This window comes from Haliotis asinina, chromosome 1 (assembly GCF_037392515.1).
Source record: "Haliotis asinina isolate JCU_RB_2024 chromosome 1, JCU_Hal_asi_v2, whole genome shotgun sequence".
Taxonomy (NCBI): domain Eukaryota; kingdom Metazoa; phylum Mollusca; class Gastropoda; order Lepetellida; family Haliotidae; genus Haliotis; species Haliotis asinina.
The window spans coordinates 85,639,548-85,651,777 of record NC_090280.1 but is presented as its reverse complement, the minus strand read 5'-3'; the positions used below and the strand labels follow the sequence as shown (position 1 = coordinate 85,651,777).

Below are 12,230 nucleotides of genomic sequence, written 5' to 3'. Positions count from 1 at the left end.
CTCAAAACAAACTTTTTACTCAAATTTCAAACTGAGTTTGACAGATTGAAACAGCCGAATTATTAACTCGTGATCAACATTTTAAAAATAACATAGCAAAAAACAAAACAAAAACAAGTTATCTATCCACTAAACTCAAATTGTTACTACGTTTGAGTTTGATATGGATTTCATTTGATTCTGGAAAATGCATTTTCCTGCATTATCTATAATTTTAGCAAAATAATAACTTCAGTCAAAACTCAGACATAAGCTTGTTAAGTAGGGGCCTGAACATCCTCTCACTGCCAAGAAACTCAACTCTGCAAGCATGACTGCAGAGTTTGACCTCCCTGTCACATTAAGGTGCATTTCCACACGAAATGATCATGATGTAATGGTACCATGTACTGCATCCAAGGAACACACAACATACTCCAAACTCTTGTTTGTCTTCAATTTATTTTCATGAGCTAGTATTTGTACGATATGTACTAGCTACGAAAAATAAGTTATGATCAAATTTTATTTTAAATACATACAATCTGAGAAAAGTTGTGAAAACTGACATGATAGAGATGTACATCACAGCTTGTCATAGTGGGCTACTATTTACATGACAACTGTGAACAGTCACATCCAGCCAAAAGTAGAAAATCTCGTTCTGGAGGACATAAACAATGGAGGAATCTCTGCTGGAGCTATAATACTGGTGCTAAGTGAAATAACTAGCACTTGTTCAAGTAATGTACATCACTCGCCCCCTCCCCACCTAATAACAAACAGTACTGACACACGATATGTACATCCAGCTTAGTGAAATAGGTGCCACATGTACATCATTAGCTGTAGGGGAATAATATTGAGCATCCTATTACCCTCCGAGTAGTTAAATAACATAACAGTTGTCCTTTAACTCAGCAGAGATTTTCAACCATAAACTTAACAAGGTGAACTGGGGTTATGTTGATGTAGTTTGATTCAATTTTACATCTTTAATTGCAAATAACAAAAATATTTACAGAAATCAGATCAGTTTGTGCCGGTCATCTCTTCTCGGGCTGCAGGTGCAGCGTCAGAGGGTAACAATGATCCATGAACAATGTACACTATGACACACAAATGACATAACAAGATATTCTACTGTGACAAAATAATCCTCTATCATTGCTTTTCTCAATGCTATGAACTATGTACAAAACCAATAACCGACATGAGTTAAAGACAATGAAGGCTTCCTCAAATCGACTCGGAAAATGGACGCCAAGTCAATATTAACATTTTGTCGTCCCCTTCCAGAGTTTGTTTGAGGTTGGGATGAAATTATCATCTTCGACTAGGAAGAAATGATTTTGATAAGAAATTTGCATTGCAATGCATGACTTGTGTGGAATCCTTTGTCAATACAAGACCATATCATACGTAAATACACCCATATGCAAACAAGTCATTGCACACATTAGCCATTACTATGGACTGTAACATAAGAATGCTGACCCTTATATAATTACCCTTCCAATGAAACCGACATTGATGGACAGCGCTCTTTACTGGAATTAGGATGACAACTCAGGTAATGCTCACGCCTTTAATGTTCTAGTATCTACAGTAAACGAAACATCCATAAACACCATCTAGTTCGCATATACTATGAGGTATACATAATTCTCACCAGTTGGACACTTATTAATAAGATACTGTTCACCTGTCAACTAGTTTTTACTTATATTAGTAAGTATCAATACAAGAATAATGCAAGGGACATTTGTCTGTTTTAAAATAAGCATAATGATAAAAACACTTACTGGTGTTCAAGACCTGAAATTGAAATTAAACAGGTTGGGGTGAGAATTACCATTTTTGGTTCCTAGCTGAAACAAAATGCTTCATGGGTGTGTGTAATGACACAGGCCCTGGACACCAGGAACATGTCGACACCTTAGCTGGACTAGTTCACTTTTGGTAAGTACTTCAACATAACTGCACACAGAAAAGCAGTGAAGTCTCTCAAAACTTCATGCAGTTTTTCTCTTTTGTCATGCATTTGTAATAAAAATAACATGGGCTGGTTCGCAATACAAAAGAGCAGGGCTGCTGACAGATACATGGAATAAGTATTGACCACAAAACATACCAAGGATTTACTCTATAAAGATTTTACTAGTCATTTACCATATTTACATGAATATAAAAGACGCACTAGCATCACTTGTTTTAAAGGAAAGGAAGTGAAAGAATTCCCATCACATTAACAAGAAATCACTTTCCATTTTCCAAATGATAAACAAAATTAAGTATTCATACTATTTCATACCATGTTGGTTAAAGTAAATTGCTGCGATTTTTTATTGCTTGAGATTTGTATACATGTCAGGTTTCAGAGAGTCTTACATTGTCTATGGTATCATGAAATAAACATTCAAATTGACTGAACTATCAGGCAAATATTAGGTACTGTTAAGATACTATTCCATTCATTTCATATTTCATTCTCCCACAAAAACTAACAACTAACATGAAGATATGGACACTACAGTATAGTTTGCTAGATGTTTTGTCTCTGAATGAGGGATTCTCAAAACGTCGCTGGTCATATACTGAAGAAATTTATGATCGGTTTTGTTTTAGAAAAGATTTTTGGTGCACTTGGGAAGTTCTCCTCTAATTTTAAATATATTCTCTATGGTTTTTTTTCAAAAAAAAAAATAATTTAGGGAAAGGGGTTGAGAAGTCAAAGAAGTACCAAAATATCAGCATTATATACTCAACAAAAAACATGAAGACCTGTCGATTTTTCAATATTAAAGTATTAAATAGTTCATATTTTGATCCATATAATACTTAAAAATTGGGTAGTGCTTACCTTTTTTGTTGAGTACAGATAATTTGCAAGCCAGTGATGCACAATCCAAATATCATTGTTTATGCAAACTGAAATTAGTTCTATAAAATGTCATCTTCCCACACAGTACGGAGTTCAGCGCTGTCAATTCTACAGCCCTCAACAGCAACAGTCAACATTTTCAGTCAACAAATGCCACATGTTACATGATGTATTAAATGTGCATATTCAAACTGTTGTAAAAGTCCTCTAAAATTTGTTTCATGCCAAGAATTTCAAAAAGTACTGCCTGCAAAAATATTTCAGAATGCTTTCATATTTTACATTTTTAAAGAAACGTCTCTAAAACAATGTACTCTTGCTTCAAAAGCGAAGATAGGACCTGCCTTTTACAAGCAGAGTTGAACAGGATTTCCTGAATCCTGTCACAATATGTGGTTTTGGTAAACATTATTGGTTATCACACTACAGGAACATTTTCAATTTGAATATTCCATGGGTTTTGATTTAAACAATCACAGGTACTGACGATCAATTGCTTTATTTGTTCAAAATATCATTCCAGATAGCTAACACCATATTTCTGTAAACAATGGCCAAAAAGTGACCTATCTGACATGTTCACAAAATACTCAACCTAAACCATTTACTAACATGTACATACATTTCTGTATAGATATCAACGAATGAGAAGATATTGGCAGCTGTATTCTATCAGGACATGGTGAACATTTGAAATTACCTATTCATGCTTGATACTGTATGTTGTAAGTTCACAAACTTACTTTTTCCATATGTCTGTAAGTAGGTCATCAAAATATATTTATGAAGATAGTGGGAATGAAGTGCATCTATAAAAATAAGAAACCGGCTTGAAATATTCACGAGTGTATTCTTCCAATCTTTCACAGTCCATCAATGACCTTCAGTATCACAATTCAGGAATCACATTTCTGTTAGAGCATGTCCAGGTACAGCTCCGTCTATCAGCCCCACACAGTAAGCCGAGATTGTCTTGACTGACCTTGACCTAACGACCTTGACCAATCCAGGTTGCGCCTGCCACTGGTCATAGCACTGCCCTCAAAATTCAGGAATATCCACACTGGTTCACAATAGCTGCCTCTCAGAGATAGATTTCCGTTGCTGCCATTATATGCGGCCATTTTAGTCACATGGGAGGTATCTTAAGTATTGGGATAACCTTTGGGGGTATTTTGGCAAAATATTCAAATATACAGACAACCAAAAACACCTTCTTTGCTAGATCTGACATGAGAATTTCCATTAAAGGAGCATCACAGCAACTCACAGCTTGATAAGGGGAAATATGGACATGACGCTCCCCTCAATTCTGGCAAGACTTTTCAGGATGCCATTTTGACTTGGCAGTGGTCACACAAAGGCATTGAGGGCATGATACATCTGCATTAACACGACTAGATGAATGGGCAGACACGAGCGGCGATCATTGGTGGCTGGGTCATATGTCAACCAGGACAGGGCATTGTAGTGTTCCAGCACAAACCTGTAACACACACACAGAGCAAAGCATGAGTACTCTTGAGTGAATATCCATGAAAAATCAGTGATTTTAATGATTGTACAAAGATTTGTAGAAAATTTAACTTGCTAGAGAATTACAGAAAGGCTGCAAATTAAGCTTCTCATATTAAACAATACACAACTGTCCATTAATTTGCACAGAAGACACTTTAATATTTGTTTCAAATTTTTAAAAGAAATTACAATGAAACAAACTTTGAAATGAATTACTCTCACTTCAGTTATAATGGTATCAAGACTGAAAAGACAATGTTCAACAAAAATATCAATCAGATTATCTATATATATTTCCATACTTTCATGTCTTATTCAGCAACTGTTTATGATTAAAGTTTACAGTTATTTTGTCTCAGACGTCATGCTTTCACTACAGATCCCCTGTACATAAAGCAACAACCATGTATTAAGTTGCTGTACAAGAAAAAATTGTTTCCTTACTGGCTTCAACAAAAATTTAAAATTTCACAATTTCATTTGACATTTATGTTTATGACTTTTTACATTATCTCATCCTGAAGGACAATACTGTTTGCAACGAGCTGTCCTACCCTGAAATTACTGTCTCATAATATCATCACTGCGAAAGGGTATTAATATATATCATGAGGGCAATTACCACGTCTTACCTAAATGTGGAAGTCTACAATTTCAACCACAAATCTAAATCTATGATATCTGCTACAATGTGAGTGCGAAGTTCTGTACAGATCATTGGACTGTTGTACCGTCTGACAACAATAAGATTCACTTAAAACACTGCAAAATGCAATGTCAGGAGACTTAAGGTACAAACCTTAGCACATCACATGTGAGGTGGGAGTCCAGGGCATGAGAGTTGCGATCCTGAGGGTGAGACACTAACTCATCTTGTTTGGAGGATGAATTGATGTGGAGAGCGGCCTGAGGACAAACACAAGTAGGAGCCATTGAACTGCCATACACAAAGCACTCTTAATGAGTGAAATAAGTTGGAAAAGCAGGGGCCATGGATCATACTGCACATTAGAAAAACATGGCACAAAAAATTTTGAACTTTACTACTGATACAAGGGCAGCATCCCATACTAAATTCAGAAAATGGTTGCTTATCCTGAAAATGGCCCACTGTCAAAGTTCTCTGTCCCAATCCCTTCAACAGCAAGTAATACTCTGGTTATATTAAAGGTCACATGCAACGTAAAACACAACTTTGCAGATTCTGGTACCTTCCGGTGGGCACTAACCGAAACAAATCATAAAAAATGCCAATTCAACCTATAAAGTTGAAAAAAAAAACGCGATGAAAAAAAAGCCCGCGAAATCGGAGTTTAAACGTTTCACTAAATTCCCCCCAGCGCTGGGGGGAAAACTGGTTTCAGCAGCTGTGCTGCGCTGCGTCCATAACACATGCGCAGTGAATAGGTTCGCGGAGCTTGAAACAGTATGCATGCCCAGCGTCTGAGGTCGTGAGCAGTAGTCTAGTCTTGGTTGTGTACACAAACAAGTGAATAATCTACTCGTTACGTAAAACAACTTGTTGATTGTTGTAAGCAGTCTCTGTCACAGAGAAAGCTCAGTGTCTGGTTTATTCACACCTATATGTCTGTCTGCCTGTCTGCTAAAGACAACATGCAATACACAGCTTCAATCATTGACCACGTGCAATTTGAACTTAACACCTATCAGACTATACGACATAAAGAAAATAAGTTGATTTATGACTCGTGCACCCGAGTCCCGTGTGTGCCACATTATGTAATTAGGCACGTGTGATACACATGACATGTTTTTATGTCTGTGGGTTGCAAACAAACTACATTCATTTTTTTCGGATGACTGGATCTGACGGAAACTAGTGCAAACTCTTGTCAGATTCAAGTCCTGCTTTGTACTTGGACGAAAGACAGATTCCAGCCACGCAGTGGTTTACCATCTCTACTGACATGACTTTTTTATTGGATCGAGCGCAAATTCAGAGAACACATATTTTCCAAACCCAACATCTCTATATACATTCTTCATGGATAACGACTTCTTTTAGTGTATATAATTTTGTTTGACAACAGTATATGAATCCATACTGAAACGACGCATCAAGTACACAAAAAGAAGTTGTTATCCATAAAGAATCTCACTTTCTTGTGACTGACTATACTTCTGAAATGCCCATCAAACAGATCATCTTTCTGTACACACAATGAACCCTAAGCATGTCAGCAAATGAAACAGCCAATCGGAAGCCGCCGTTACACTTGAGTGCACATCCACACGCTATGACTGGGTTCGGTCTCCCCCGGGCTTCGTTTCGGGGGAAGTAAGCCCAAGTACAAAATATTGCACATTTGAATCGCGATTGTACGCTTACAGTTTTGTTTATTTGTTTTTTTAAAAGCATCAATGTATATTATATGTCATGAATAAGTGATAAATGTGTTTTAATTATGTTTGATTTTTTGGTTGCATGTGACCTTTAAGCAATCTATTAATCTTCAAGTCTAGAATCGGCTAATTCGAGATTGTATGAGAGAGTGAATTGGGTTTTACGCCACTTTTTAGCAATATTCAAACATCAAAAATTTTCTTCATACACAATACTTGTGAGGGGAATTGAACCCAGGTCTTCAGCGGGATGAGCTAGACCAACACTAGATTATCAGTGAGTGAGCGAGCCAGTGTAGTTTTGTGCTACACTCAGCAACATTCCTGCTATATGGCGATGGTCTGTAAATAATCAAGTCTGGACCAGACTATGTAGTGATCAACAACATGAGCATCGATCTGTGCAATTGGGAACCGATGATGTGTCAACCAAGTCAGCGAGCCTGACCACCTGATCACATTAGTTGCCTCATATGACAAGCATAGTCGCTTTTTATGGCAAGCCAGCGTTGCTGAAGACCTATTCTGCACCTCCCCCGGCAGTAAATAGGTGAACAACTATGAAAACAACTTGGACAACTTGGGGTGAATATATCCTCAGAAATAGGAATGCACACTGATCTGCAGACGTGTCCACACATCTACCTGCTGATGAATGTTTCTTACTGATCACCTATCATCATCATCATCATCATCATCTGAAAAACTAACTCTGGGCACTAAATAGGTAGAAAGCGAATGTTAACATGCTTTGGTGAGTAGTTTCTCCAAAATATAGAACTGAGAAGTCTGTTTGAATCTCACCTTGAAGACTGTTGGGGAGACATATTCATTTTCTGGAGATGCAGACCAAAACCACTTGGGCAGAGGTCCTGCCCCTGCCGTGGACAACATGTAGCCCATGGCCAGTGGCTGCTGGAGCAGATTGGGGGCTTCGTCCTGAATATCGATGTTGGAGGTATCACTGTTTAGCTGTTAACACAAAGCAAGCAAATAAAGAACTGGCTCTAGACAAGATATGCCTCATGTGGGTTCTGTAGCCACTGTATATTTCTGGAGTAATTATTGTGAATATTATACGTCATCACATCATGTCGAGGGAAATACGGGGTTTTATCAGTAAGGTTGTATACAACCTTACGAGGGACTGATAAAACTCTGTATTTCCCGAGACACGATGTGATAACACATTTATCTAACTGAATGTTTTCACTAAATCAAAACAAAACAACACATATCAAATCGACTTGATGCCATGTTGACACCAGCTGATCGTTTGACCTCAATGCACCGCACGTTACTAAAGGCTTGTCGAAGCGCGCTTTTCTCACTTCTCGCGTCGTCACCAAGGCGTAGCGGGGTGATATGACTTTCGCAGCGGGAGTATACGACTTTTATACTCCCGATGGCGGATCGTGATGGATGTGCAAGGTGTTTTATCAGAGTCACGTGGACCAATCAAAACTCGACATTCTTACATGAGGCTAGATAATGAGTATTTCATTTTCAGTTAACCACTGCTTTCAAATATGTGGGCATTTCAGTGATTTTACTCACCTAAGTATATGTCACTGAGTAAGTTAACTATGCATGTATGTACTGCATTATTTCATACCTAATCAAAACCAACTTCAAAATTATATGGAAAAGATTTAATAACAAATCACTCATCAGATACTGTCAGTACAACAGTCCTATGCTAACAGTACAACTTGATAGCAAATTGGCGTCTTTTACACTAAGTATAATAACAAACATATTCTGTATGTTTTTGTTTTAAACTTTTTGCTTATCTAACACTCTAAATGCCAAATCTGTACTCAACAAATATTTTTCAATTCATATTTTACCTGGCTACAGGGCTTATCTGGGCCTGTGTACCATGCTGCAGTTTAACGGGAATAAAATGTATATAATGTAATATAAAGTAACATATGTAATATAAATACAACAAGCCTGCAGTCTGCAGGCCTAGCAACTTTGAATATCATAAGTAGCAATCTTCCACAAATAAATTGTCCTCCTAGTCACATTTTTGCAACAGGTTTGTTTAACAATCCAGTGATCAACAGCATGAGCATTGATCCATGTGATTGTGATACAATGACCTGTGTCTACTTAGACAGTGACCTTCTATGATAAACACGCGTTACTGAAGATCCACTTCTAACCAGGATCTTCATGGGTCCCACAGTTTGTACAAGAAGTGATGACAACTCCAATGACAATCCACTTACGGGATTTTGTCCATTAGAGCGTTGATCTGGAAGCCTTCCCTTGTCACCTGGTGGAGGAGAACCGTTAGGGGAGGTAACTCCTGGGTCTGGATCGAACAGCTCGTTGAAGTTGAAATCGTTGTCAATAGTGCCAATTTCATCATAGCCCATGATGTCATCCAGCTCTAAGTGACTAGTTTCAATGGGCATCGCAGCACTGTTTACCTGTCAACAAATCAGAATAGGTCAGCAAACCCATAACAATCCACATATTCCAAAAATCATTCGCATACTCAGCAAGAAATCTGTCCCAAATGCCTTCAGCCAAGTTTGTCATTTGAATTGCCAGAAAATCAACAAACCTCATGAAAAATTCAACTTGAGCTGGAGTACTGGTGCTTTGACATGCTATTATACTGTTATTTCATTTACAACACTGTCAGTTAATATGAGGACAAAGGCTTCCTGTCAACCAACAAGCTCATATGTACCTCATAAGGGCCACAGACAGCAGAAATGGGCTTAACACATTTCACCCATGTTGGGAACTGAGTGAGTGAGTGAGTTTTAGTTTTACGCCACACTCAGCAATATTCCAGCTATATGGCGGCGGTCTGTAAATAATCGAGTCTGGACCAGACAATCCAGTGATCAACAACATGAGCATCGATCTGCGTACTTGGGAACCGATGACATGTGTCAACCAAGTCAGCTAGCCTGACCACCCGATCCCGTTAGTCGCCTCTTACGACAAGCTGAGTCGCCTTTAATAGCAAGCATGGGTTGCTGAAGGCCTATTCTACCCCGGAACCTTCACGGGTTGTTGGGAACTGAACCAGTGTGAACACCTATACCACTAGGCTACCCCCCCCCCCCTCCCTCCAAACTTACAAGGTTTAATGGCATGTGGTTTCTTCATTTGTGTTTGTATACTATAATACAAAGTAAATGACTATTTTGTACTTTTGTGATAGGACACAGGAATACTAAATATCATAATGGTACAGCTCTTCTTTATACAGAGTGAAGTTAGTTACACACCACACTCAACAATATTCCAGTTAAATGGTTGGGGTGGGTAAATAATCAGGTCTGGACCAATCGAGTGATCAACAGCAAGAGCATCAATCTGCACAACTGGATACAATGTGCCAACCAAGTCAGTCAGCCTGACAACTCTATTCCCTTTGTCACCTTTTATGACAAGCATGTGTTACTGAAGATCCAATTCTAACCCAAATCTTCATGGGTTGCACTTCTTAATAAAATTTTGTTAGCAGAACATCCTGACATGTTGACTGACCTGTGCTGTGGCCGAGGTAGGAAAGACGAGGATGTGGGATGTTGATGCATCCCGTGGGGTCTGAAGGGGGCAGTTGCTGCTTGGCTTCTCCTCCATCTTGAGGGCGTCGGCCATCACCTGGAAGCTGGGTTGAGCTTCCAGGGACACCAGACATGCACTGAGGATACTGTGGTTGTCACTGGGCAGGTAGGAACACTGGATGCAGACATCTCGCATGTGCTTGCTCACGTACGCAAGGTTCTTCTTGCTGATGATACCAGCCCAGCCTTCAAAAGGAGTAAAAATAGTTCCTTATACATGCTGATCCCATCAGAAAATGATGATCATTAGGTACTGAATTGTCCACTTCAAAACTACTAGTAAACAGAAACCTCAAATCACAGAAACTACTCAGTTTTGAACTACTTCCAAATATACTTATATCAAAATATTTTGCTTCTTTCCACCATATGCTAGAAGAGTTACTTCCCTTAGACCTGAACACTGAAGTCTGTACCTTTCAGTTCCCCATGACCAAGACGGCCAAATCTGCCTATCACAAGTCTGGCAGGAAGCGTTGTCATGGAAACAATGCCAAGGATGTAGTCAAATAACTTCTGCAAGCCTACTTTCCGAGCTGATGCCTTTTTCCTCCGGCTCCTGAAAGATCCAATTGCCAAATGTTACATATAAATACCACACAATACTGAGTGAGTTAGGTTTTAAGACACTTAAAGCAACATTCCACCAATATAATAATGGCTGATAGACTCTCCTCTACATGTCACTGTAGAAAAAGATCTGGGAAGTGTTCCTACCTGTTTGGTATTTCAATATTAATGACGCAGGTCTCCATGAGTTCGCCCCTCTCATCTGTACAAGCGGCCAGCAGCCAGCGCTGGTCCTCCGACAGACAGTAGGCACAGAACAACACGTTGGACTTCTCTGTCTTCTCCCCACAACACTCTGCCAGTTGGCTCTGCTTGTCCCGCACTGGCGCCAGCACAAACGGGGGACTGTAAAGGCGTGTGACACCATGTTCCTGTTGGAGAGACGGACTTGATAATCCAAAATACATATAGAATATAACCATAAACATTACTCTCAATAATGGTGTCAGTGAGTGAGTGAGTGAGTTTAGTTTTACGCCGCACTCAGCAATATTCCAGCTATATGGCGGCAGTCTGTAAATAATCAAGTCTGGACCAGACAATCCAGTGATCTACTACATGAACATCGATCTGTGCAATTGGGAACCGATGACATATGTCAACCAAGTCAGCGAGTCTGACCACCCGATCCCGTTAGTCGCCTCTTACGACAAGCTCAGTTACCTTTTATGGCAAGCATGGGTTGCTGAAGGCCTTTTCTACTCCGGGACCTTCACGGGTTGATTTCATACCAGTATGTTTCAAAAGTGTTCTAAAGCAGTTTGACATTTTTGTCACAAGTCCTGGAATGTAAACCTTCTAAAATTCTGTATGGTAAAGTAATATTACAATTGCTCTGTGAAATGGGGGCCTGGATAAAAATGTACAGCTATACAAAAACAAGTGTCAAGCATGTCATTAAGTCTGACCACCTGATCTTGTAAATAACCTTTCACTGGTAATATCCTTTTATGACAAACAAGGGCTGCTGAAGACCAATACAAATCTGGATCTTCACAGGTAACATTAAAGGAACAGCAGCTTTGCAATATTCAAGGTGTTACAAGAATAATATGTCCTGCAGACATGCACTAGATAAACTGACCTCCTTCTTGAGGAACTGTTCTGCAGCTGCCGCAGGTCCAAAGCCTGTGAGAGGTCGACCCATGATATTGTGTGTGAGGTTCCACCTGCAGTTTGTGAACACTGAGAAGGCCATGGACTTGAGGGCCTGAAACTGGGTGTTGCTCTCTTTGTAACCCAGGATAGTCTTCAGAGGCACAACCTGAAAACAAGGAAATCACACAACTGTCATATGGTCAATACAACATGAACAC

General features: G+C 39.2%; 1 protein-coding gene across 3 annotated transcripts in view; it reads right to left on the bottom strand.

Moving 5' to 3' along the window:
* Positions 1-424: 424 nt before the first annotated feature.
* LOC137298567 (mediator of RNA polymerase II transcription subunit 13-like) overlaps positions 425-12,230 on the bottom strand; it is a 77,118-nt gene continuing 65,312 nt past the window's right edge. For all 3 annotated transcript variants that reach the window (XM_067830870.1, XM_067830876.1, XM_067830879.1), the window contains exons 23-30: positions 11,999-12,178; positions 11,062-11,285; positions 10,761-10,903; positions 10,265-10,530; positions 8,983-9,186; positions 7,550-7,717; positions 5,181-5,287; positions 425-4,349 (exon numbers count right to left, since the gene is read on the bottom strand). In XM_067830870.1, coding sequence (XP_067686971.1) covers positions 4,217-4,349; positions 5,181-5,287; positions 7,550-7,717; positions 8,983-9,186; positions 10,265-10,530; positions 10,761-10,903; positions 11,062-11,285; positions 11,999-12,178 — 1,425 coding nt within the window. In that variant the 3' untranslated portion in view covers positions 425-4,216. The remainder of the gene's footprint in view (positions 4,350-5,180; positions 5,288-7,549; positions 7,718-8,982; positions 9,187-10,264; positions 10,531-10,760; positions 10,904-11,061; positions 11,286-11,998; positions 12,179-12,230) is intronic.